General features: G+C 51.9%; 1 protein-coding gene and 1 non-coding gene across 2 annotated transcripts; both read right to left on the bottom strand.

Moving 5' to 3' along the window:
* Positions 1-3,816: 3,816 nt before the first annotated feature.
* On the bottom strand, positions 3,817-3,967 carry LOC134154863 (5.8S ribosomal RNA). Its single transcript, XR_009961376.1, has one exon. It is a non-coding gene; the product is annotated as a 5.8S ribosomal RNA (ribosomal RNA).
* An 18,322-nt stretch (positions 3,968-22,289) lies between these two features.
* On the bottom strand, positions 22,290-23,258 carry LOC134154823 (olfactory receptor 12D2-like). The gene has a single exon (XM_062601472.1). It carries the CDS (start codon positions 23,256-23,258, stop codon positions 22,290-22,292), a length of 969 nt encoding a protein of 322 aa, XP_062457456.1.
* Between the last annotated feature and the right edge of the window lie 3,244 nt (positions 23,259-26,502).

Below are 26,502 nucleotides of genomic sequence, written 5' to 3'. Positions count from 1 at the left end.
TGACTGCCCCAGCCCTTACAGCCAATCCTTAGCCTCAAGTTACAGATGCCACTTGCCGACTTCCTTTACCTCCCAAAGACTTCCTGTTGCTCATTCCACTGGGGGGTGAACCCAGGACCTTCAGCAGGTAAAGCAGATGTAATAACCACTACACTATCCCTCCACCCCAACAAAAGAGAACTCTCCCTGGGGCTCCAGATGGCTTCTCCGGGATCAGTTGTGTTACCGCACTGGACGCCTCGCAGCACCCATCTCCGCCACTCTGGATTCAGGGATCTGAACCTGACTCCCTTTTGATTGGCTGAGGGCAACGGAGGCCATCACCCATTGCTTTGGAATGGCGCTCGCCTATCGCTTAGGCCTGACTGACCCATGTTCAACTGCGGTTCACATGGAACCCTGCTCCACTTTGGTCTTCAAAGCTCTCGTTTGAATATTTGCTACTACCACCAAGATCTGCACCTGCGGCAGCTCCACCCAGGCCCACACCCCAGGCTTCAAGGCACACCACAGCTGCACACCTACTCGTCGCAGTGTAGCCCACGTGGCTTCGCATCACCCGCGACAGCTAGGTATGGGCTCAATGCTCCAGCACCATCCATTTTCAGGGCTACTTGATTTGGCAGGTGAGTTGTTACGCACTCCCTAGCAGATTCCGACTTCCATGGCCAACATCCTGCTGTCTATATCAACCAACACCTTTTCTGGGGTCCGATGAGTGTCAGCATCCGGCGCCTTAATCCGGTGTTCGGTTCATCCCGCAGCGCCAGTTCTGCTTAACAGAAGTGGCCCGCTAAGCACTCCCATTCCACGGCCCGGCTCCACGCCATCCAAGCATAGAATCATAGAATCGGTAAGGTTGGAAGGGACCTCTGGAGATCATCTAGTCCAACCCCCCTGCTCAAGCAGGGTCACCTAGAGCATGTTACACAGGGTTGCAGCCAGGCAGGCTTTGAATATCTCCAGAGAAGGAGACTCCACAACCTCCTGGGCAACTTGTTCCAGTGCTCCGTCACTCTCACAGGGAAGAAATTCCTCCTCATATTCAGGCAGAACTCCCTGGGGGTCAGTTTCTGCCCACTGCCTCTTGTCCTGTCACATGGCACAGCTGAAAAGAGTTTGTCCCCACCCCCTTGACACCCTCCCTTCAGGTACTCATACACATTGATAAGATCCCCCCTCAGTCTGCTCTTCTCCAGGCTAAACAGGCCCAGCTCTCACAGATGTTTCTCCCAGGGCACATGCTCCAGCCCTCTGATCATCCTCGTAGCCCTATGCTGGACTCTCTCCAGTAGCTCCATGTCTCTCTTGTCCTGGGGAGCCCAGAACTGGACACAGTACTTGAGATGAGGCCTCACCAGGGCTGAGCAGAGGTGCAGGATCAGCTTCCTCGACCTGCTGGCGACACTCTTCCTAATGCACCCCAGGACTGGGATCCACCCAATCATGCACATCACTAAGTAGCTGGTAAGGCACTTGGCTATTTACAAACCATGGAATTCTATGGAGCCTCTTCCCAGTTGATTTGAGCGGTGGCCTGTCCGCCAAGTCAAATCCAGAGACTGTCATTTGGGGACCGGATCTCCAAGTCCCAATGTACAGGCTCAACCGTAAGGGAACTTGTATTCCATGTTCTCTGTCCACATCAGCAAGCCAGGCGTCTTACCCATGGAAAGTTTGAGAAGAAGTTGAGATCGTTTTGGCCCCAAGACCTCTAACCTTTCGCTTAACCAGGTAAAACTGCTGCCCATGAGTGCTAGCTATCCTGAGGGAAACTCTGGACAGAGCCAGCTACTAGATGGTTTGATTAGTCTTTCATCCCTACACCTGCGTCGGACAACTGATTTACACATCAGGACCGCTACGGACCTCCACCAGAGTTTCCTCTAGCTTCGCCCTGCCCAGGCATAGTTCCCCATCTTTTGGCTCCTAGCATGGATGCTCATGCTCCGCCTCCCCGACAGAGCAGGCAAGATGGGCCAGTGGTGAGCCTTTGGCTCTGCCTCCGCCTCGAGATCCCAGCTCAGCCGGCGCGCGCCGGCACTCACCTTCATTGCGCCACAGGCTTTCGAGCGAGCTGCTGACTCACACACATGCTAGGCTCCTTGGTCCGTGTTTCAAGACGGGTCGGGTGGGTAGCTGACATTGCCGCAGATCCCGGGCGCCCAAGCATGGCCACACCCTGCCGGTGGCACAAAGTGGTCGGGGTGTACTGAGGACACTCTGCCCCAGTTGACAGTCATGCTGGGGACTGGCGGGACCGTCCCCCGGATGGGGGCCACCGTCACCGCCACCGTCAACTTGTGGCGCCCTCCCTGCCCGCCACAAGCGGGGGTGGGAAGAAACAGACCTGCCCACCGGGCCCTTCCCAGAGTGGCAGAGTCAGTCACAGCACACCACCATGGGGGAAGTGCGCCCAATGGGGGTCAGCAGCTGGCTGGGCAGCGGTCCCTGGCCCGCCCACTCTCACCAAGGGGACGGAGGGGAGGAGGAGGCGGGGATTCGCCGAGACCCGAGACGGCCGACCGAGCCCGCTGGGTTGAATCCTCCGGGCGGACTGCGCTGAGAGCGGCGCCGGGGATGGGACCTCTGTACGCCACATTTCATGCGCCCCACTACAGCGTGGGGATTCGGCACTGAGCTCTTCCCTCTTCACTCGCCATTACTGAGGGAATCCTGGGTAGTTTCTTTTCCTCTGCTCACCAATACGCTAAAATTCAGAGGGTCACCATGTCTGATCTGAGGTCGCAATCAGATGGAGGCGGGGTGGGCACACGCGCACCTGCCCCTCGCGCTTTGACTCCCAGAGGAGGTCCAAGACAGGGCTCAGTCAGCGGGCACGTGCCCACCGGCGAGAAGACGGCCAGAGGCCCCTAGCCAGGACCAGGGGGGAAGAGGCACGGCGACCTGAGGTTGCCGCCACACAGTGGGGAGGACTGCGGGGGGGACCTCCGACACGCACGCGCGGCAGCGTGGTGCGGTACCTCTGCGGTACCCACCCGCAGACAGCCACGCGGGGACGGGGGACAAGGTCCGGACCTCCCCCGGGCCCGGCTCCCAAACACACGCTCGCTCGCTCACGCGCTCGCGCAGCTCTCCGCTGGCTGGGGCTGAGCTCCTCCTCCTCCTCCCGGCCGCTGCCTCCGCTCTTGCCCCGGTGCGGAGTGGCACGGCACCCTCTTCTCCCTTCCCCTTTTCTCCCCTCCCTTTTTCTCCTCTCCCCTCCCCTCTCCTCCCTCCTTCACACTAGTTGGGGCCTACGCTGCCCCCTCCACCCAGATGCGGGACCCATACCCGTTGCTGCCGACCTCAACACAACCCCGCGGCTTATGCCAGCCAGTGGGTGGAAGTGGCTCAAAACATGCTACGGACACGGGCAAGCTGTGGGGATGGGGTGGGGAGACTTGGTGGGCACCAAGATGACAGCAGTCAAGGAGAGGGGTGGGGGACAGGCAGCCAGCTGCCACACCTCAGAGGGGAATGGGATACAAGCGCACCACCAGGAGAGTGATGGAGAGGAGCCTGTATGGTGGCAATGGCAAGCAGTGGCGGGCGGCGGCGACAGGTGCTGGGCCGTGGCAACCCACCCACCCTTCGGGCCCGGCGGGATGAACTCCACAAAGCGGCACTCCAGGAGCGAGGATTTTCCGCGTCTGCACTTAGCGGGGCAACGGCCCAGCCATGCAGGGTGAGGGCCTGCCAGGTGTCCCAGCCACACCACATCGCCTTGCACCACTGCTGCCGCATGCTTCCCCTTCCATCCCCTGGGAGGGACGGGACCGCTGCACCAATGGGGGCTGAGGATAGACCATCAAGTGATGCTCAGACAGGGGTAATCCTGGCGGGAGACCGGGGCTGCAAGCGTTCGAAGTGTCGATGATCAATGTGTCCTGCAATTCACGTTAATTCTCGCAGCTAGCTGCGTTCTTCATCGACGCACAAGCCGAGTGATCCACCGCTAAGAGTTGTCTTGGTTTCAGTCCCCACCACACGCGCAGGGGGACCAGGCCGCATTGGCAGCCTCTGAGGGCTCCCTCCCCTCCACCTCCCTCCTCGCACCACCGCCGGCTGCTGAGCGAGGGACAGCGGGAAGAGCGGGCTCGCCTCACCGACCGTACAAGCACAGAGCTCGGGGGGGGGGGAGGAAGGGCAGACCCAAACAAGAAGGGCAGGGAGCCCTCGCTCCCGACCTGGGACAACGCTTTTCTCGCTTCGAGAGCGCTCCCCCGGCCCTTCCGTGGACAGACGCCCAGCGCCGGGCTGGCAGGCGAGACGGGACAGACAGGGAATGGCACCCGCTCTCCCCGCCTCCACGTGGAGACCGGGGGGGCCACCCCCGCTGCCTACCCACCGCCCACCCACCGCCCAGCAAAGCCGGGTCAGGCAGAGCGAGGCAGGCGCACCGGATGGCGGAGTGCTGGGGCAGCATGCCGCCAGCGGCCACGGCGGGGGGCTGAGAGCACCAGCCAAGGCAGGAGAGTGGATGTGCCAAGGCTCAGCGTCCGCACCACCCGCGGTGGGGGCTCACCATCCCGACAGTGAGCACGCACTCGCACCAAGGTCGCGCCTTCAGGTCAGGCCGGTGCAAGGTCAACCGTGCAGTGTCTCTGCACATCACACAGCTGTGTCATCAAGGAGGGGCAGGAGAAACGTGGAGGCTAGGTACCTGGCCCTAGTGGGAGGGCACCAACCTCAAATCCCCACAGCGCTGCCTCCCCCATCTCCACTAGGACTGGGTCAGCAGCAACAGGCCTGCCCGGGGTCCTGCACTCAGGCAGACACATTTCCTGCTGTCAGAGCTGGCAACTGACACCACATCTACCCCACCACAGGCGAGAGTGAGCATCTCCCATGTGCCCCTGCCCTGGGATGGCAAAGGGGATGGGAGGGCAACACCACATCTACCATGCAGTCTGAAAGACACAACAGAGGTTGACCCATCGCACTGCTGATGCAGGTGCAGCTGCCTCCTTGCATGTTGATTTTGGCCACTGCTCAGGACACCACCACCTTTGCAGCAGTCCTTCAGGTCAACCTGCTTCCAAGCAGGCAGGGGAAAAAAGGAACACTGGAGCTGGAGTGGCCTTTGCTCAAGGAGGGGTCTCCTGCTCCTGCCCACCCTCACCCCTGCCACTGTCACCTCCAGTGGAGGCACAGGGAGAGGAGGATCTGGCCCTGGAGGAACTGGAGGAGGGGAAAGGCTGACCATTCCCCCAGCGTGTGCCAGCCATTGGCCCCTCCTGGCCAACCGACAAAAGCTTCTGTCAAGAGCTGACTCTCAATAGATAGCAGCAAGGGAGCTGCTCTGCTGTGTATGAAACCCTGACCCAGAATCAAGTTGTCTACAAATGATTTAGCACCAGGTTCCCCACAAACACGCAGTTCGCAATGGGTGAGAGACGGCGCCATATCTGTCCGCGCTCTAGTCCCGACAACGAGTGGCATTCTGCACTAGGCCTGTCTTGGCCCTGCTGCTTCTGCAGAGAAACTGCAGAGCAGGCGGCCAGACTATGAGAGCCCACTGTGGCACCTTGGTGATTTCGTAACACTACGTTTAGGGGCGATTCTGGCTACTTAGAGGTGTTCAGTCAGAATCCCACAGGTGGAGACCTCACTCCAGTGGCTCCTCAGACAAGCACAGGCACTAAATACCTCAAGCTGCGGTTCCTGTTGTACTGAGCAGGATTACTATTGCAACAACACATCAGCAGCAGAGCACATACTAAGCTGTCTCACAATGGTCTAAACACACCTCATGCTCCCTGTCAGTGGGTGAACAACCCAAGGGTTGACAAAAATCTGCTTCACAGTGATAGCAAGAGACGACATCTACGGATCAAAAGGCAACATTGCTATGAATGCTTGGACACCAAAAGCCACTTATCCCTGTGGCAACTGTTCTGACACCTCCTGCTTAAAACCCCAAAAGTCAGAAGGCTCAGGAGGCCCTGCTTTCATGGTCTCTATTTGCCCTGAAAATCAAGATCAAGCGAGCTTTTGCCCTTCTGCTCCACAGGACACTTCTGTCCTCCCTGAGCTCGCCTTGGGACACCTATGGAACAGTTTGACAGGTGTAGTGACCCGGACAAAATCCCCAACAGACACTGTCCCCAGAGTGGGACACCTCTGGGGGCTTGACCTCATGCCCTCACCAGGTAAGTGAAAATATGATCACAGTAGTGGCATTTCACCAGCAGACAGGCCTTATTCTACATCTCTCATGTCTCTTCACAGCACCACACTAGAGTCAAGCTCAACAGGGCCTTTCTTTCTCCACTGATTCCGCCAAGCCCGTTCCCTTGGGGTGGTTCCGCTGGATAGTAGGTAGGGACAGTGGGAATGATGTTCAGCCATTCATGCACATCTCTGATTAGATGACGAGGCATTTGGCTATTAATCAACCACTGAATTTCTATGACACCTTTTCTGAATTGGGCTTCGTAGGCAGCCCGTATGCTCTTGTCAAATTCGGTGAGCGTCACTGGGGACAAGATTCCACGTCCCATACCTACAGGGCTCAACCCCAAGGGAGCCGGGCAAGAGCAAAATTCAGCGCGTACAGAAGACTGAGCAGACCCATGTCATCTTTGTGAAGAATTTTACTGTTGCCTTCCATGGAAGGACTCTGGAGTAACAAAGTCACACAAGTAAATAAAGCCTATTAAAAAAGTAAAAATCTTACCTCTGCTGGTAGAGATGTGCAGGATTTCCACAGAGCACAGGAGAGCCCTGCACAAGAAAAGCCTCGCTATCCTCTTCAGACGGCCACTGAAGGCCTGCAAGGGACCTGTCGTTGCATTTGTACCGCTTTCCGTGAGTCTCGATTGGGAAGCCCAGGAACTGCACTTCTCCAGGTCTCATCACCTCCTTCACTTGTTCTTCCAGATATTGGTACTTCTGGACTTTTTCTGCCGATGCGTCACCTAAATATGAGAACACACTTTCATAGCAAACGGTAATGTCCACTAGTGTCACCCAAGACCCCTTAAGTACCACCAAATCTGGCTTGAAGAGCTCATTGTTGTTATCCCCATGGTTAGGTTCTAAATATAACACCCACCCCAGCCTTTTTGCTCCTTCTCCCAGCACACCACACAAGATGTTGTGCCTCTGGATCTGGGCATCCTGGACTGAAGGGCCATATCCAATAGTACGGGAACGGGTTTCCTACTCCGCAGACAGAGCCTGCACCCCTTAGGCAGCCCTTCCCTCAGCCCTCAAGCCAAACACTCCCTTGTGGGATAGACATTGGCACGTAGCTCTGTTGTGCTTAGTAGCTTTCTGTGGAGAATGTCCTGGTAGGGTATAAGCCAATCATTACTGATGTTATCATTCTCCAAGTTGTTAATACTCAGCCTTGCGATCTTAGATTGGCCCAGTTCTCTAACTCCCTTTTTCTCCACTTGCTAGGAAGAGGAGAGATGACCCTGGGAACTGGAATTTCCCCTCCAGATGCTGCCTTGCCACCTTCCACAGCAGCCAGAGCTGTTATGGGGAGTTGATCCCCAGCTGATGGAATTTTGTCTGCTCTCCCTCCAGCAGTCATCTGTGCCTTCTCAAAATCCTTCTGGATCCCTTCCCTGAAGACAATAATCCTTCTGATGTTATTGGTGCAGTGAGCTAGTTGAGGTGGCCAACAAGCCTGAATATTTGGAATTTGCCTCGCCAGCCACACAGGCCAAGACCACTGTCATTGTGGCTGGCATATAGCATGGCATCACAGGGCCGGGGCATGTCCAGAGTCACTTGCCCAGCAGGCAGAGGGGACAGGTGTGGTGCACAGCACCTCAGCCAGCTGCACAGCACACCCAGCCTTGCTTCATGTGATGTCACAACCGACCCAGTCCTTAGAGTCAATCCTTATCCTGAAGTCAAAGGTCTGGCTTGCTGACTTCCCTTACCTACATTGTTCCAGCATACCAGAGGCTGTGCACCTTGGAGACCTGCAGCAGATATGGATACAGCCTGGCATGAGATTTACACCTTCTCACCTGGATTTTTACAGGCCAGTGAGAGTTCACCGGATGCCCACAGAACCGCGACATTTTCCAATGTGTGGGGCCCTCTCTCAAAATGAACCCATCCCAGGGTGCCCAGCCCTTCACAAAGAAAGCAGAACTCTCCCCAGGTGCCTCCCAACAACTTCCCTGGCATCAACTGCATTACGAAACTGACGCCTTGCAGCACACATCACCATTACTCTGGCTTCGGGGCTCTGAACCTGACTCCCTTTCGATTGGCTGAGGGCAATGCATCCTGCCCAGGCATAGTTCACCATCTTTTGAATCCTAGCACAGACACGCATGCTCCACCTCCCTGATGGAGCAGGCAAAACAGGCCAGTGGTGCGCCCTTGCCCTTGCCCCTGCCTCAGGATCCCAATTCAGCCAGCATGCACTGGCCCTCACCTTCACTGCATCACGGGCTTTTGTGCAAGCCGCTGACATGTCGCACACATGCTAGACTGCTTGGTCTGTGCTTCAAGATGGCTTCAGTGGGCAGCCGACATCACTGTGGACCACGGGCGCCCAAGTGCAGCCACACCTTGTCCGGCAGCGTGACATGGTTGCAGCATGAAGAGCAGAACAAGAAGGATGGGGAGCCCTCACTCCTGACCTGCTACAACCGTTTTCTCACTTGGAGTCTGACCCGGGTGCCCAGCTCAGCCTGGCCCAGTGGGAAAACCACACTGGCTGCACAGGGATGGGAGTCCCCTCAAGACCCCCAGCATCACTGCTAATAGCCACCAGGAGTGCCCCTGTCTGCTGCCCACACACCCATGACAAACCAGCCCCACACTTCTGAGCTCCTTGCTCTTCTCTCCAGCCTCCAGCTCCGCCACCCCAAAGATGATGCCCACCCCCACCACATGCACATACAGCCACCTGGATGACACCATGCACTCTCCCACCTCTTCTGTGGGCAGATGCCTTATTCTCCCTACATCCTCAAGCAAACACCAAACATTCAGCCAATAGCAGCATTCAGTGCTTTCAGATGACTGAGCTAACTCATGCCGTCTCTTTGGAGAGTTTTCCTGTGGTCTTCTGAGAAGGACTTTCCAAAGAGGCAGTAGTCCACTGCTGTTCCCCAGCAACCATCCTTCTGCTTCACTGCCCAGACAGGACCACTGAAGGCGCTGGCAGCCGAGGGAATGGTGCTGTGTTGGGCTGCTAGCTGCCGTTCCGTGCATGCTGCAGGCGCGGCAGTAGGTGCCGCTGGTTCTTCCCTTTTCTCCTTCGGGCTGCTCCCGAGCTTCCCCACCCCGCCGCACTTAGTGCGCTGCTCCGCCTTGAGCTGCAGCCATCGCCTGAGCAGCTCTGCTTTGGGGTTTACCTTCTCCCTCCTCCCACGGCGTGTCCGCTCACAGCAAGGCTGGAAACCCAGTGCTGCCACTCACCCTTTCTGTTTCACGTTTTCCCACCTGTTTCCCACCTTCCTGTCTCTGCTAAGAGACGACAGCTCTGCTACCTGAGATAGCAGTGCTGCAGCTTCCCCGACCACTCCTGCTCACCCTCTAATCATAGGCAGCCCCATAACTTGAAGGTGTGGTGAGTGGGGGAATGAGGGTCAGTTTGTAGCCTCTTACTTTGGATGGTTTTGCACACAGGCATCTGATCTGATCCACACACAGGGATCTGAGCTGATCCAGTAAACTGGGGGGAATACATTCCGGACAACATTCCTAATTGCTGCAGCTGGTTTCTCTCTGCTGTGACAGCAGTCCTCTCAGGTAGACCATCATCAACGTCTGCACAGTCAGGCAAGTTAAGCACCCTGCACCCATCAGCCAGGCCATCAGGGAGGGGAATATGCTTTTGTTTTGCTGCCGATTCTTACGGAGAGGGCTTTGCAGCATGGGCTCTTGGGGGAGAGGTCCCTTCCATCAAGCTCCTTTGTGCGAAAGCAAAGTACATCTGCCCCATCATGCCACAACCTTAACAGGAATTCTAAGAACCCTTCACCGGGCTTCTGCTGAGAGTGTCCCCGCCTATCCTGCAGCTCCGAAGCTTTACTATCATAAATAGTGCTGGTTCCTTGAGTACTGGCTGCCTTCGGTCCAGGAAGCTGCTGCTCTACTGCTGCCCAGGCAGCTACCTCCTCCTCATGCTCGCTGTCTCACACTGAACAGGGGCAGAGGGTGGGGGGATCATCACAGTCCCAGCTATTACCGTCCCAAATTTCCAGATCCCAATCCTCTTTTTACACCAGTGCCTGGCCTGCCAGGGGATGGACATCTCACGTCCCCTCTTGTCCCGACTCCAAATTCCAATGTGGGTGATCTGCAATGCAGTCAGCCATAACAACGTACAGCAGTGCCGCAGATTTTCCCCTCATTCCACAGTGGTGGTTCCCACCTCTCGGGTCAGTTGGCAAGTCTTCTCAGTGGCTTGGAGATCACTTCCCAGCTGCCCAATTTGTGGGTGCTGCACTAACAATACCTCACCCAGGGTGTGCAGTGCAGTCAGCAGGATCCATCCCAGATCCCCTGCTGCCTTTCCCTCCACCAGCCCAGCTTTCTCCAGTCAGAGCTTGGAGAACATTTCCTCTAGCCTGTTTGGGGTTACCCCAGCTCACTTACAAGCTCCAGCCATGCTTCAGAGGAGACCCACTCTGCTCACTCGTGAGCTACGGGTGCCCACTGACCTGTAGCAAGCCACCCAAGGTTGTGGCTCCTTGTCTCCATCTTGCCCTTTTGTCCCCACGGAGGCATCTCCACACCAGTACCTGCCAACCCTGCCATAAGGGGGGCTGCAAGGTGCGGAAAAGGAGGGTTGGATACAGACACTGAGAGGCAGTCAAGGCATGTAAGGGGTTACAACAAAGTAAATTTAAGAAGGACTTACCCACCAAACTGCATGAGGAACCCCGGGAACCGCACCAAGGGGTCAGTGCTGGCAGGCTGTGGGACTGACGGGTCGGATGCCCAGGCTGGATTCACTTTAGTGTATCCTCGGGGCCCCTTTTATCTCCTAGAGCTCTTTCCTTATCTCAACTGTGCAAAGCTCGAGTAGTTGCTGACTGTGAAGCAGCTGGACAGTGTTGACAAAACAGAGTAGGCATGTCTGGCCCTAACTGGTTTTGGTCAGCATACAGAGCACACTGCAGGGCAACTTTGCTTTACTCTGTCGGTCACCCAGCTGCTCACCAGACCTTCCACAGCAGTTCTCTCTGCAGTGGGGCAGAGAGGGGCAGGACATGTCATGGAGGATCACTGTCCACTTCTGAACAAGGACAGAAACTCACCAAATTTGTCATGACGGACTTTCAAGGACAGAAAAGAGTATGTTGAAATCAGAATGTGTCATTCCAAATATACGGCCTGTTCTGGGGGAAGGCCATAGCTTGTAGCAGTGTGTGCAGAGAAGGCTGAAACACACTACACAACACTCAATGGAAAGAACGTGGCAGAGAAGAAGCAGAGTAGGGCTCAAATTAAATGCTTTTTGCAAGACCAGCCTTAAATTGGTGGGCATTATTCATGACTAACTAAATAAATGAATAAATAATCCTTCAGTTGAATTTCAACCTGCTTTTTTTTTCTTTTTTCTTTTTCCTTTCCTTTTCCTTCAGATTGCTTCCAACCTTCCTTCTCAACTGTAATAACCTGCAGAGTAGTCTTCCTTGTCAAACATCCCCTCCTTCACAAACCAGGCAGTCTTTTCACCCCCAAAAAGGCATTGCAAAGGTAGAGTGAGCTGGCACTTTTGTGGAGGGCCTGCTCCTGCACTGCAGTGAATGTGTCAGCAGGAGTCACCAGAGTCTGCTGGGAGTTGCCCTTCCACTCCCTGATCCTGCAAGTCTGAAAGTAGAGAAAAGTCAGAGGGGGCTGGGTGGGGAAGAGGGACAAAATGCACCTGATGCTAATACGAGCGACTGAACAAGAGGTCCTGCAGGAACATGAGGCCTCAAAACTCCCCATAACTTCTACTGAGTACCAGAGGTGTGAGGAAAACTGTTTGCAGGCAGAGATATTCTGTGAGTAGTAACTGGGTTCTGGCATTTCTCTGCTATGCAAGCTGCCTGTGAGGAATTTGTACTAGGTAGCAGTATCAAGGCTAAAATTAGTAAGATAAATCTGTTCCCCAAAAAACATAATGGATATGAAATATGACCAGCATGATCCATAGGGTCAGAAGGGATTCTTGGGATGTGAGAGCAGCTTGATGTAGAGAGCTCTGTGAGAAAGGCCACATTCAGTCAAAATTGCCTAGGAAAGAGTGTCGGAAACACCAAAAGTAGGTATGGATGTACTAGAATGGGGGCCCAGGAGAAAGGTAAGTTGTTTACTTGTGTGGAGTTTGGGTGGAGAAAAGGAAATGCAGGGGCGGTGGAAAGGTAGTTCCAAAAAAGAATAGGATGGAGAACGAGGTATAAATTCAGGTGGAAGTCAATGAATGGGGGGATCTTATGCCTGCAGGAGTGCAAAGGCCCATAGATGGTGGTGCAGCTGACCTGTGGACCCAAGCCCCCTGGGACATGGGAGAGAAGCCCCTTGGACAACCCACCAGACTCTCCATCAGGTATTTGTTCCAAAGACTCAGCGTGGGAGAGCAGAATAAGAACATACACTCCCTCCACACACACTCACACACACATACCCACACACAGAGTTTTGCTTCCTACAGAGGGACATTCTGATGCCAGGCTCTGATGCCTTCGGCTTCCCCTTGGCTCACAGAATATCACCTGTCTCCATCTCAGGAAGAGAAAGGCAAAAGGATGAGATGGCTATAGAAAACGAAATCCTCCACAAGAGCTGCAGGCAGCTACCAGGGAAATTACCTGCTGAGAGCAGCCTGAGTTAGTCCTGCAAGTGCTGAAGGTCAGCTTTGCTTTTGCGTCTGTGGGCATAAATAAAACTGCTTCTAAACTAGGACTCATTCTTCTAGGGCAGTGATGGATTGTAGGCTAGGGGTATCCTAAGTGGAAGTGGGAAAGAAAGTAACAAAAGGCTGTCCAGCTTTTCCTCTCCAAAACAAACCTGCTGAGTAAACATGGAGCAAGCCCTGGGCTGTTGCAGTATATTGCTTCTGAGTATGCAGGTCCATGAGCACAGAAGCTCGTGGCAAGCTTCTGGACCCACACCTTGCCAGGGATTCCCCTCTGGAGAGCTCAGGTTTCTCTTCCTGTCCCTAATAAAATGCACAAAAGCAGACACAAATGTGATGTCACATCTTGGAAAGGATATGCAAGCAAAGCATCAGAGTAAGGCTGAAATGAGTTGCTTCTGGAAAGGCCAGCCCGAAAGAGGCAGGTGTTATTCCAGGTTAAAAGTAAGTGGGAGCTGGGAGAGAATGGGAGAGAAAAAATTCCAATAGGAGCATTCACAACTGAACAGAGTATGACAGATTAAAAAGACTCACATAAACGGCAGTGCTCTCTTCCAAAGCGGCCAAGATACAAATACTAGAGATAAAGCAAAAAAGGTAGTAGCAAGCTAATCAACAAGTGGTGAGAAGAAGCCCCAGCCACAGTGCTGGGCAAGAAAGGGCTGGGAAAACTGCTTCTCAAAGCAGCACTTTCCTAGGCAAATGTTCCGATATTGGCCTTCAAAGCACAGAAATCCCTCCCCTCCACCCCATTCAATATTATTGCTCTCCTGTGCATTAGGTGACAGGAAGAGATGGCTAAGCTGGTTCACCAGCGGAAAGAGAAGCAAAGGGCGCACAATGACCTCCAGGTTAGAACACTGGACTGGGATTCCAGAAGCACAGAAGCCAAATCCTAGTTCCAGTGGCAGCTCCTTGAGAGGCAGCGTAAACAAACAAACAAACAAACACACACCTTGCTCTCTGTCAGATTTCATCAGTCTTGCTGGTGCCATCATCTCCAAAGAGGAGACTTTAACCCAGGAACTCATCTGAGAAGGAACAGAGAGGCCTATGGCCAGAGGAAGGGCAACTTGCAATACCTCACACAGGCCAGTGCCAGGTGTTCTGAGCCTTCAGAGCTACAGTCTTCCCCATCACTAACTTAAAGCAAAAGCTTATCCCCAGCCCCTGCATTTCCCCACACGAGTAGCATGTAGGCTTCCCTCTCCGCTTGGGCGTTGCAGAGGGGTCTTGCAGCAGACCAAGTAGGTGGTAAGGGATGCATCAGCACCAGCAGTGGCTAAGCAAGAGCTAACACACAGCTGCACATCAGACAGGAAGAGTATCAGTAACACCCCCAAGAGCAGTTCTCGGGGGTAGTTCCACAGGAAACCCCCACAAATGATGACAGGCTGTCCAATAATGTAGGCAGCCCATCTCAGTTCCATTTTGGTCAAGCTCTCAAGTCCTTGGTGCCCTTACAAGGTCTGACAATGTTTCAAGCTGTAGCAGGGATTCTACAGTAGTCTCCTGCTCAAGCCTAGGGGCACGTGTTGTCTCTCCTGTGTGGTTTCTCTGAAGCCCTTCCTGGCCTGGCAAGTGCAGCGGTGCTCAGAGGCACTTCCAAGAGGAGAGCCTAGAAGGCAGCTGTCCTGGGCACTGGTGCCTTGATCTTGCTACCTAAGGTCACAAACACTTCAGCTGGAACTTGTCCACCAGGTCTCATGTTTATGCTGTTCCCCTGACACACAGATTCCCTGGAGGCACATGGGATCCTGCAACATGTCCCCTGGGGAAGAGGCCAAAGACAGTCTCTATGCAGCATCATTTTGTAAAGAGAATTTGAGGAGGACTGTGGTTCTTGCAGACTTCAAAGTAACAGAACATTTACCCTGCCACAAACACACGGACACATACCCACCCCTCACAAACACACACAGAGTTTTCCTCCGTGTACAGTGGCATTATGATGCCTGGCTCTGAAGCCTTCAGCTTTCCCTTGACTCACAAAACGTCACTTGCCTCAGGGACCAGACGTTCTCCTGCCTGCGAGTGCTCCTCTGAAGCTGCATTAGCAGGGCCCATCAAGGGTACAGAGTTTAAAATCTGGCGTGCTGTGTTTAATGGGAGGAAGGACTCCAAGGGCTGCAGGATAATCTAGAGGCAGCACTGCTTCCATCACCAGCAGTGTACCAGTGCCCTGAGGGTCAAACCTGGTACTCCTAGCCTGCGGTTTCCTGCATCATCCTCACCAGAGTTCACCTCCCTCAGGACTCACAGCAGCCCCACTGCATTGCCTGGTAAGCTCCACCACTTCCCAGATGTTTGAATAGAGTAAGGGCAAAAGAGAGAGAGAAATAAAAATCCAACCCCACAGACTTCTTTTGTCTGACGACAGTTGTTTAATTACACTTAACTCGAATTAGAGTTCACACGATAGTTACCTGTAGATTTAATGATTAATTTTATATATTCTTGGTCAGCAAAACTAAACTCACAGTCCGTTGAAATATGACTTTAAATCCTTTCTTTTCATAACTTTAGAAGCAGTGAAAAAAATCATTAAATGTTTTGCTTCTTTGTTCATTGGAATTATCTTCTTACAACAGCGTCCTAGCTTTTCCAGTTGATCTTTAGGTATTATCTAGAAATGCAGACTTCCCCCCTTGCAGCTTTAGACTTCCTCCTAAGTCATTACTAGCAAATTCTGGGAGACAAAAATTCCAAGAATTTAAACTGGAGAATGAAAAGGGTGAAGGAAAGGCTTCACTGGTAAGCCTTGTCTCCTGTGTAAGCTGCTACCTGCAGTGTATCAAGGAAGCACAAAGAGGCACCATCTAAATTGTATTAGTCTAGTGTCTGGTTTTGTGCTGAAGTTTGCACTTGTTAGGCCCCCCCCCCCCCCCGTTCCGTTGTTATCTCTCTTAATATGTCTGCAGTATTTGAAGCGTCCTGCCAAGACACCACAGTCTCGTGTGGAGATTTTGTGCAGCTGAATTATCTCTTGTGCATAGTTTTCTCTCTTGTGGGATTGTGTGGGGACACAAAACTTGCACCTGCTTTGATTTTTCTCTCACTGGAGCTCTTACTGCTTTCTTAGTGTTTTGGTTAGGAGGGGAGGGTTGTTTTTTGGGGGGATGAGGGCACTTCTCCGTGTTTTTGCACTCTGGAAATTTCTTGCTCGAGCACTTGGTAATGGATGTAGCCAGGGTGACAAGAGACTAGCCTTCGTTATGAGAAAAGGTGCTGATTGCCTAGGCGAATGGGTGAGAGAATCTGAACAACAGCTTTGTTTATTACTTGAGCACCGTGGGAGAGACACGGGGGAGCTAAGATGAGGTACCTGGGAACCTCTTGGTATCTCCTCACTGCAGTTGCTCTAGTGTGTCAGTCATTTTCTATAGTGGTGGCAGCCAAAACTGGGTGCAGTACTCCACATGTTGTCTCATGCATGCCTCGTAAAGGGGAATCATCTCTTACCTTGTTCGACCAGCTCCGGTCATCTTCATACAGCCCTGTGTATTGCCAGCCTCCATCCCTGGTAGGCCTTGCTGCTGGCAGATACTCCCACCTGTCTGCCGGGCCTGTCTACCATTGCCTGTCTACCAGGCCCCCAGGACCTGGTCAGCAGAGCTGTCACCCAAGCAGTCAGCCCCCAGCCTGCACTGCCACAGCGGAGAGCCCATACCACACACAAGATTTTGCATTTGTCCCTTGCTCCCTTTCATGAGCTTCATGGCTACAAGGATGCTGTGGAAGACCATGTCAGAAGTGCTATTAAAAGATAGGCTAGGCTAGCTACGAGAAGCAACTGCTTCTAGCTATTACTGCTGAGGCTTGATGCTTCCCCTTTAGATCAGAGACTTGAGACATAACTGAGGCAAACCAGCATCACCACCATCTGTAGGCATGTACACACCTACTGTCAGAAGAACCACCATCCCCTATTCGCAACCCATTTTTCTGTCTTATGCGTCGTTCTTTCTGAGCTTGGGCCCAACTTTTCAGGGTGCTCGCACCTCCTTTTCTCCACCAAAATTCCATCCTGCAAAACCCGGCACAGTGCCCGGGGGGAAGGTGTGTCCCTGCAGTGCCTCTCTAACAGGACCTGGCGTAACAGTGGGACATCCTGCGTCCTAACAACAGCTCCCCTCTCCCCCACAGCATGTCTCAGTGGAGTCCCAGTCTGGAGGATGCCAGGAGCAGGTCACCTGGTGCCATGACAGCCTGGGCCGCACCAAGCACACCCGCAGTACAGCTCTCACAGTAACAGCACTGCTCCAGATCTCTCTCTGATTATATCCAATGTGCTGGGTGACCGGACACATGAAATATTGTGGCTGGGTATGTTCTGCCTGCCTGACATCAAACAGGAAATCATGCCAGGAAACTGTTATTTACTGTTATTTACACGTATACCTGCACTTTTGGGCCTGGTGTGATGTTCAAGCGATTCTCAGGAGAAGGCGACAAAAGAGATGCTGAGTGTGCCTGGGAACACAAAGGTCCCGCTTAGATCTGACCACATCTGGGAATGTTGCAGGGCCTGTAGTGTGAAAGGCAGACCGTTTGGTGGCAGCAGCTGGACGGGATTTTTCTGCTCCAAAGGGGAGGGTGAAAAGGTGCGGCTAGGGAAATGCCTGTGTCCCTCCAAAACTGCTCTAAACACAAGGACTGCCTGCCCTGCCATGCAGGTGACTGTGTCTCTTCAGACTGTGAGACAAATTCATGGTCTCTGGCAGCTTGCTAGGGCAGGAGCTCCCAGCCTCGCCTCTCCTCTCCTCTCCTGTCCTCTCCTCTCCTGTCCTCTCCTCTCCTCTCCTCTCCTCTCATTTTTCTATTTGTACCTAGATTCAACAAGAGATTACTCCCAACACAGAGTCATGCCAGTAAATTCATATAACCTTGAGGTGGCCATTTCTGCCTTACAGAGAAAAAAGGTGTATGTAAGCTGTATGCAGGATGCTTGATGGAGTCAAGCATTATTCATGGGCAATATTGGGGTATTCCAGTTCTGACCTCAGTTAATCAAGGCTTGCTTCAGTTGCTTCTCTGGTCTGAGAGAAAAGCTTAGAGAGTACAGGTAGTGTCCCAACAAAAAATGCTGACTGCCTCTCTGCACCGACTGGACTGAAAAGGCATGGAGAGGGGAGGAGAGGCTACAGGCAGACAAGAGGGAGCTGCCGGTGGAGGTGTGAGGGCTGGGCTGCAGGTTGTGAGGTTACTTGTGCTGCGGGAATGGGCTTGGTGAGGAGCATCAGGCAGGCATTGTGAGGTGCTCATGGCAAGGGTGACGGGCAGGCCAGAAGGTCAGAGAGGTTGTGGGGGGATCAGAGAGGGATGTAGACTGGAGGGAGAGCACTTGGGTGCTGATGAGGAGGTGCTCTATGTTCCTTCAGTTGAGCATGTGGAAGCTGGAGGATGGCATGTGAGGACAGGAAGGGCTCCCAGATGCTGGCCAAGAGAGAGGACATGTTTTGGGGAGGTAAGGAGCCTTGAGGGAATGGTGCTGCAGTTGTGACTGGGAGCTGTGAGAGCCCCTGTGGGCGGTTTCTCCCCCAAATCGAAGCACTAACCTGAAGCCATATCCTTCCACCTTGCCTCTCTCCTCCCTCCACTCACTGAGGCCAAATCCAAAGAGCTATTTTGAAGCTTCCCTCTCTGTCCCTTCCCCTAACCCTGAGCCTGTGCCTGAAGGTAATTGCTGGCCCTCATCCCTTGCCTAGAAGGGAGAAAGCAGGCTCACTCGCTCCCACTAACCACAGAGTTCAAACCCTGCATGGATGCCTGAAGCTGAAGCCCAAAGATGCTCCCTCTTGGCCCCTAACTCTCCAGCTACCTTTAAGCCTCACTGGAAGGGGTGTGGGATCTGGGAGGCAGAGGAAAGGTAGGGCTTGTGGGTTGTTGGACTGAAAGGGCATGGTGCTGAGAGGAGAGGCTAGAGGCATCCAGGAGGGAAGTGCAGGTAAAGGGGTGAGGGCTGGGCTGCACGTTGTGAGGTTACTTGTGCTGCAGGAATGTGCTTGGTGAGGAGCATCAGGCAGGCGTTTTGAGGTGCAGGGCAAAGTTCTGGGGCATCCCAGAAGGGTCGAGTGTTTTTGCAAGGGTGGAGCTAGAGACAGGTTGTAGGGACAGTGCTTCTTTGTAGACCGGGAGGTCTCTTCTGTTTTAGCACTTGACTGCCCAGTGGAAGTATGCAACCTGTGAGGGCATGAAGGCTCCATTTTCTCAGACAAATCTTTCCTCTCTAATAGCCTCTCCACAATAGAAAGCAATCTCCTGAATGCAGTGAGTTTACACTTGGCTCTTCTTCCAAAATTGGAGTCATTAAAGTTGTGATGGAATGGTATCCCCAAAGGGCTTGTTGCTTTGCTTGGGTTCTTCATGGACTCAGGTGGACGCGATCAGTGTCTCATTGCAGCTTGTTAGAGAACTAAGTTTAGATTCAGAGTTTGCTTATTTGGGCCCTGAGTCTTTAGAGGTGTTGAATGATCACAGAGTAACCTTCCTGAGGCAGTAACATATCTGTTGGGGCTAGTGATTGATGACCATCTGCCTGGAGAGGTAATAAGCTGCCAGGGGAGCTCAGAGCATTTCCAGGACCATACTATAGTGGGAGTGGGCGGTGAGTGAAGCAAAATCAGGAAATGTATAGGTAAAGGAAGGCTCTGCAATCCCAGGAGAGGCAGTGGAGACCCAGCAGGCTCAGGGAAAAAGACACTGGAGAGTCATCCCTTGTACTCTCTTTGAAATGTCATAGGCTGGATCCAGTGCAGCCCCATAACATACCTCGTGCTCTCGGAAATGCTGCCTGGTCCCTTTGAGCACCCTCCACAGCTGCATGAAATGGGAGGTGGGGACTGCCAGTGGCATGCTAACCATCCTTTTGGGTCTGCTTTTTGCTCTAACAAGGACGGGCGCTGTGGAATCGCCCCGCAGCCGTGTGGCACCACATTGGCTGTTTGCAGAGCAGCAGTGCCTGCACAGAGCCTTGCAGGGAGTACAGGGCAGGGGGACATGCAGCAGCCGGCCGGCGTGGGCACTCTCATCTGGGGAAAGACTTTCTGAGAAGCAGGGACGTGCCTGGAGGGCAGCAAGGGGGTGGTTCTCAGGAAAGGTGAGAAGTGTCATGGGTTCTTTATAAAAGCTGCTGAGGATATGTATACAACCAACGATTGTGATCTGTGGACGTTGTGTGGTATCAAAGCTGAATATGATACAACCTGTCAGCTCTGAGAAATATCATAGTCTTTGGAAAAACCCTTGGACTGGACTGTGAAGACCAGAGCTGCAGAATAAAATTAAGTCCTGAACATTGCTCATGTTTTCAGAGGCTAAGCTGTCAGAGGGCCAGCTTACCCAAATAAATGGACAAATACTTGATTGGGCAAACTTTCTCACAATCGTGTCATCACCACCAGCTAGCTTAGGCTTGTTGGATCTCCTTAACCTGGAAAAGGGACCTCTATATAAGGACACAAGTGTTTAATAAATAGCCACATGCCACATCATCTGATCAGTGTTGTTCATGAACGGATGAACAAGATTCTCCCTGTCCCTATCTACCATCCAGCAAAACCGCAGCCGAGGGAGTGGGCTTGATGTAATCAGTGGGGAAAGAAGACCCTATTCAGACTGACTCTAGTCTGGCACTGAGAAGACACGTGAAAGATCTGAATGGACCTCTCTGAAAGGACATTAGAGGAGAATAAGCTTACTCTGTAGAATAAGTGGGACACTGCTCTGGTGTTCTTTTCACTCGCTTGGCTAGGTAGGGTTGATCAGGTGCTGGGCATGGCTAGGCAAACATAGTGACCTGTTCATACATGGCCAGTTAAACTCTTTTTCCCTCAAGCTTCTTTCTCTCCAGTCCACTCTGATCCCTTTCCCCACCTTTGGTCCTTCTCCTGAAGATCTCTTAAAGTCTCACACATTCCCAAAGCCTCCTTAAAGTTCTGCACAGTTCCCAAATGCTCTTGTCCTGCTTCCCACGATAAATCCTCTCTCCCTTTACGCAATAACCGCTTCAGTCCACAAGGCTTTCAAGGAGAGTCCTCAGGTGGACTCACCTTGGAAGAAACACTCCCTCCAAGGCCCCAGGGACAATGGGAAATTCGCTCTCCTTGGATGGCCTTAAGAATATCCAAGTCAGGGTGCTCCTTTGCACTGAGCAGGTAACTGGCATTTCTCTGCCATCACTGTTCTTCTGTTCTTTGTATTTACGGTGACTAACCTTCAAACACATGAACTAACAGTTTAGTCCAGTGTTTGGCCCATTCCTTCTGTAACTGTTAACAAGCCACATATAAACTAGATGCAGAGGACGCACTGTGCAGCTCCAGGCACAGTGTAATCTGCTTTTCCATAAAATGTATTCTTATGAAAAAGAGACGCTGGTGAAGGTTGAATAATAAGAAAACAGAAGTAAGTAGGAGAAGACAGGAGGCTGCTTCTTGGCAAGCCTGCCCCACCCCTTGCAACTGACTTCCTAAGAAAAAAATGGATCTCACTTTCCTCCTGTTGCAGATGACAACATTAATCAATGCAGATACCTCACAGTAAAAATCAAACGAACAAAGAGCTACTCTGAGGCTAGTGGCTAGTAGAACTACATGTGGAGCTAGCTGCAGATTTTAGGTAGATACATATAGTAGTGTAAACGAGGAAAGAGAAAGCAGGAAGGTTGAAGTAAAGAAATCACACCACCCTCCTGCAGAGGGTACTCTTAGAACCACAGCGAAGATAATTTTGGGATTAAGGGAGAGATTCAATTTGAGATTAAGGCACCTACATTTGAGGTTCCAAATGTACATTCCTCCCTGTGAGACAAATGCCTAAACATCAGTTTCAACCACTGTGGATCTAGGCGATGGAGGTGGAATTCAGTTGCCTAAACATAAGTGTCTAGCACCATCTCAGATGCCCTAGGCTATCTGACAGCCATACAGGGCTGGTAGATCTGGCACAGGATCTAAATCATTTTGGAACAGCAGAGAGATACCAGCTGAGATACCCAGAGTATTTCAAGGGACGTAACATACATCTCTGTACATGGCCAAATGAATCCCACAGAAACAACTAAATCCCTCCTTATCTGTTGGCTTTAGGATAAGATGAACCATACCCTGGCTTCTCTTGACAGCTCTGACTGGAAGTGGGATTCGGCTGCCTTAAAAAAGAAAGAAAGAAAAATAAAGAATCAAGTGACATTTGAGAGTAAATCACTGTAATAAAGGTGTTTTTTTGGAAGTATCACCCTCTGGAGCCTCTTTTCCAGTTGGATGAATAGGAGTGGCAGTTCCACCAACATAGATTCATCTTTATGCACTGATATTGCCCAAGATAGGAGACATAAGACCATATCCAGTATGTAGGGTTTTTCTGAAGGGGCCCAGGCTGTTGGCAGTGAAAAGCAGATTTCTGCACAACACATTCTTGAGCCAAAAGTGCCTCTGATTGCATTTCCCATTGCCTCCTATCCCACACATGCTGCAAGGCAGAACATTTTTTGCACTAGTAGCTGTCTGGAGAAAAGTCTTCTCTTTAGGGCACATTTCACCTGCACATTCCTCAGGGTGTAGATCAAAGGATTGAGGACCGATGTGACAACATTATACATGAGGGTGGCTATCATGTCCTGCCTGGGTGAACTTCCCAAGGAAGGTGGCACATAATTAAAAATAACAGGGACATAGAATAAGACCACTACTGTGAGATGGGAGACGCAAGTGGAGAAGGATTTCCTCCTTCCCTCCTTGGATTGGACTTTCATCCAGGGGAAGGAAAATATGTACAGGTAAGAGGAGAGTGTGAAGACAAAGGAGCCTATCACAATACTCCCAGTGATGATGTTGAGAAGGCTCAGGTTAATCTGGTTGCTATCGCAGGCCAGCCTCACCACAGGCTTGATGTCACAGAAGAAGTGGTGGATGTGGTTGGGGCCACAGTAATGCAGCTGGGAGGTCATGACTGTGTGCATCAGAGCATGAAGGAAGCCAGCAGTCCAAGTAGCTGCAGCCAGCAGCAGGCAGGCCCGTGGACTCATGATCAGGGTGTAGCGCAGGGGGTTGCAGATGGCCACACAGCGGTCATAGGCCATGACAGCCAGAAGCAAAGCTTCACTACTTCCCAGGAAGTGGAAGAAGTGGAGCTGGCTTAGGCAGCCAGTGTAAGAAATGCTCTGGCACCCTGAGAGGAAGCCAGCCAGCATCTTGGGTATGGTTACTGTGGAGTAGAAAATATCCTGGCAGGAGAGGTTACAGAGGAAAAAGTACATGGGGGTATGGAGCCGGGGTTCACATACCACTACAGTCATGATTGCTGTATTCCCCAGCAGGCTGGACAGGTACAGCAGTAAAAATAGCATGAACAGGAATTGTTGTAGCCCTTGAAGATTGCTCAGGCCAAGGAGGATGAACTTCCTCACCTCTGTCTGGTTATCCATCCCTGCAGGGAAAGAGAAAATAACTTGGCAGTAACTTGCTGTCTTCTGTCCTGAGCTGTTATTTCCTTTTCCCAGAGTCCTCTTCCGTAAGGTGTATCATCAGCTGATGCTGCCTCAGGAATGGAAGAGATCAGCTACTGAGTCTGGAAAAGTGACTCGAAAGAATTCCTTGATTTTCCACCCCAGCTGTTTCAACAAATAATAGAAAATGTGGTAACCTAGATGGCCAATACCACTGTTGAAACTGCCACCTGTGTGCCAGCTCACTGAAAGGAACGGCGTATTTGAGAATAATGAGGAAAGAAAATTATGAGGGAGGGAGGGAAGGAGGGAGGGAGGAAAAAAGGGAAGTGAGGAACGAAGGGAGGAAGGAAGGATGAAGGAAGGAAGGACAGCTGGCTGGTTACCTAATTTTTAAGCAATGATCATTCTGAAATCCTATGTTTTCTTCTTTTTTTTCTAATTCAGAAAAGGTTTTCTAATCATTTTCTTCATTCCAAATCCTAGCTGAATATACTGAATCTTTCCCAAAGCTGAAGTATTATTGTAGTTTAGTAGATCATATAACATACCACTCTCAAAGAAAATTAATGCAGACTGTTCAGTGGTGTCAGGAAACCTTTATATAGTACTCCCTTTCACTGAAACAATCACATTTCTTTCCAGTAAAGGAAAATTTCTCTCTCTCTGGTAACTTCTCTTGGGATCAAGCCTCTGAGCCTTATGGGACTTCATTTCAGAAAACATCAAGGCATAGCATTTCAGGGACGCAGAAAGCTCATGACGCTTGTGGGTTCAACTCATGGGGAGTTGAACTGATTGCTGATTATTTGTACGGCAAGCTCTCACAAGCAGGAGAAAGTTGTAGAATCAAAAGCCATTTATTGAAATACGCAACGTTATAGCATATAATTCTCAGGGAGACCAATGGGGAATTTGCCAAGAAGGGTTTTATATGTTTTTGTAGTTTCCAAGCATAATACATTGAATATGTATCATAGCTTCATTTGATCTGCTACAACTAAACAGCTGAACTTTGCCTCTGACTTAACATCTTTTGCTCCCTTTATACTCCACAAAAATCTTAAAACTCTCGCTTTTCTTTTAACTTCTGAAGATGGAGATTGAACAAACTATGATAATTTTCAAGGGCTCCAAATATCTGTCTCACTGTCCTCTGTGCAAGCTCTATTTGCTGTGAGCAATGGCACCTGAAATCCACATCAAAGTGCCCGTCTGCCTGATTGAGAACATGCAGAGGTGGGGGCTGGTGGTGCAGCAGAAGACCCTGCATGCAGGTGTTGTCATAGTTCATGCAGCCTGTGGTGGTGGTGGCCATCACAGGGCTGTACTGAGCTGGCAGGTCCCACCTCATGACCAGGCAGGGTTGTGAGAGGATGGGAGAGGTGCTGAGCTGCCCAGGTACCAGCCCCTGGCAGCCAAGATGCCTTGGTTTTCCTGCTCTCTATCTAACACTACTGAGCCCCTTGTGTCCTCTCCACAGGTTTCTCTCTGGTCTTCGCCATGCAGTCCTACACCAAAGCTATCTGGATGTGCTGTGCTCCTCACCCGTGCTGGCCTGGACACACTCTGGTGCTGCCAGACACTGAAGGGCTGAGTGACATGGGGAAAGTGTGGAAGAAGCAGAGACTTCCTTTTGTGTTGACAAAACTCTTTGTGGAAGCTCTCAAGGGCCCAGCCATGTGGCAGGACTCAAGGTGTTCTCATTGCCTTCCCTCGTGTGCCAGGAAGAGACAACCTGTGGGGAAGGAGGCCAGTGTAGAACTACATGGATAAAGTCTTCTGGTGCATGAAGTCCTACCTGGCATTTTTCACCTTTGCCTTTGACTGTCAGAGCCCTCATTCTGCCTGGGATCCTGGCTGTCTGCAGGGTACTGGAGGAAGTCTGTGGCTGGGGCCATGCTGCCTGGTGAGACATCATGTCTTCACAGCCACGCTCCCTCTCATTCTGGATCTGTGATTACTCAGCAGCCGTTAGGCTGGTGGGCCTTTTGAAATCTAGTGCCTTGCAGGCTTGCAGTGCCTTTTGAACTGGAGCTGTCTCTGTGGTGCTGACAGCCAGAGGAGCTAGAAGACTCCTGAGGTTGACAAGTTGCCAAATTCCTCAGCACTTTCTAGTAATCAGAAGCCTGTGGGACTCTGAGAGTTAAGGGTTGAGGACAAGGTGGCTATAGGAAGACGTGGTGATATTACGTGTGTGAATCTCTCCAAAAAGCTGTCCCTGCCATGGCCCATGGTTGGACATTTAAGGCCTGGGAATTTAGAGCTTTGCTCACTCTTAGGGGTCTTGCACAGAGTTTCTTGGTATGAGCCAGGCTTGTTCCAGAGCAATGCATGGATCTTTGAGCTAGCTATATTGCTGTCCAGTGCTCTGGTCTATAACAGCAAGGGCACCATCAACCAGCAGGCCATGGGCCAGCTGCAGTATCCTCAGCAGGGCAGCAGCACCAGAGAGACCTCCTCTCTCTAAGCGTTAGCTTAGGGGTTTGCACATTCCAGGTCCTCAGATGGCTGCTTTCTTTGGGGAGATCAGAGCCTCCTGGTGGGGCACAGTGACACAGGACCTCAGGGATCCTGTGCCCCACACCTCAGGGCTGAGGGTTTCAGCCCTGCTCCTGCTGGTGACTCCAGGCTGTTCTCTGTCCCTGCAGAATCTCCACTTCTCCTTATTAAGTGCTGATGGGTGGAAAGGGTAGAGTGCGCTGGCTTGAGGATCCAGGGTCTCTATTTCCTTAGCCAGCTCCCCAGCTATGTGACAAAGCTGATGGAGAATGTAAAGGTGAAAGCAACTCCTAGGGGGAGTGGAGATGAGCTGGAGGAATCAGACAAAGTTTTCTAGTTCTTCCTATCCTTTCTCTGGGCTGTGCAGGACTTCACATTGTAACTGAAGGTGGATGGGAAGGAAATCTCAGAAGACAAGTACCTAGAGAATGTGCTGAAATTAAAGCCCGGTAGAGGAATGGCGCGGTGCTCAGTGCTGTGCTTCAGGAAGGGCAGGATGTGTCCAGCTCTGGACAGCTGCATTTCAGCATAAGACAACAAAAGCCTAAGCCCTGTGAGCTTGCTCCCTAGCCTGCCTCCACAGGTAGCAGCCAGGAAACCCAGTTCTATAACCATTCCCAGGAATGCATTCACCAGTTCTCCCCACACCAGAAGTGCCACGCTTGGAGGAGCATCATGACAGTGAGATTGAGCCTGAATTCCAGGAGCAGATGGTGAAATT

Source organism: Rhea pennata, unplaced genomic scaffold (genome assembly GCF_028389875.1).
Source record: "Rhea pennata isolate bPtePen1 unplaced genomic scaffold, bPtePen1.pri scaffold_46, whole genome shotgun sequence".
Lineage (NCBI taxonomy): Eukaryota > Metazoa > Chordata > Aves > Rheiformes > Rheidae > Rhea > Rhea pennata.
Note: the sequence above shows the minus strand (reverse complement) of the source record. Positions and strands in the feature narration are given on the sequence as shown.

Excerpts from the sequence above, each read along its gene's own strand:
- LOC134154823 (XM_062601472.1), bottom strand. The coding sequence starts at position 23,258 with ATGGATAACCAGACAGAGGTGAGGAAGTTCATCCTCCTTGGCCTGAGC.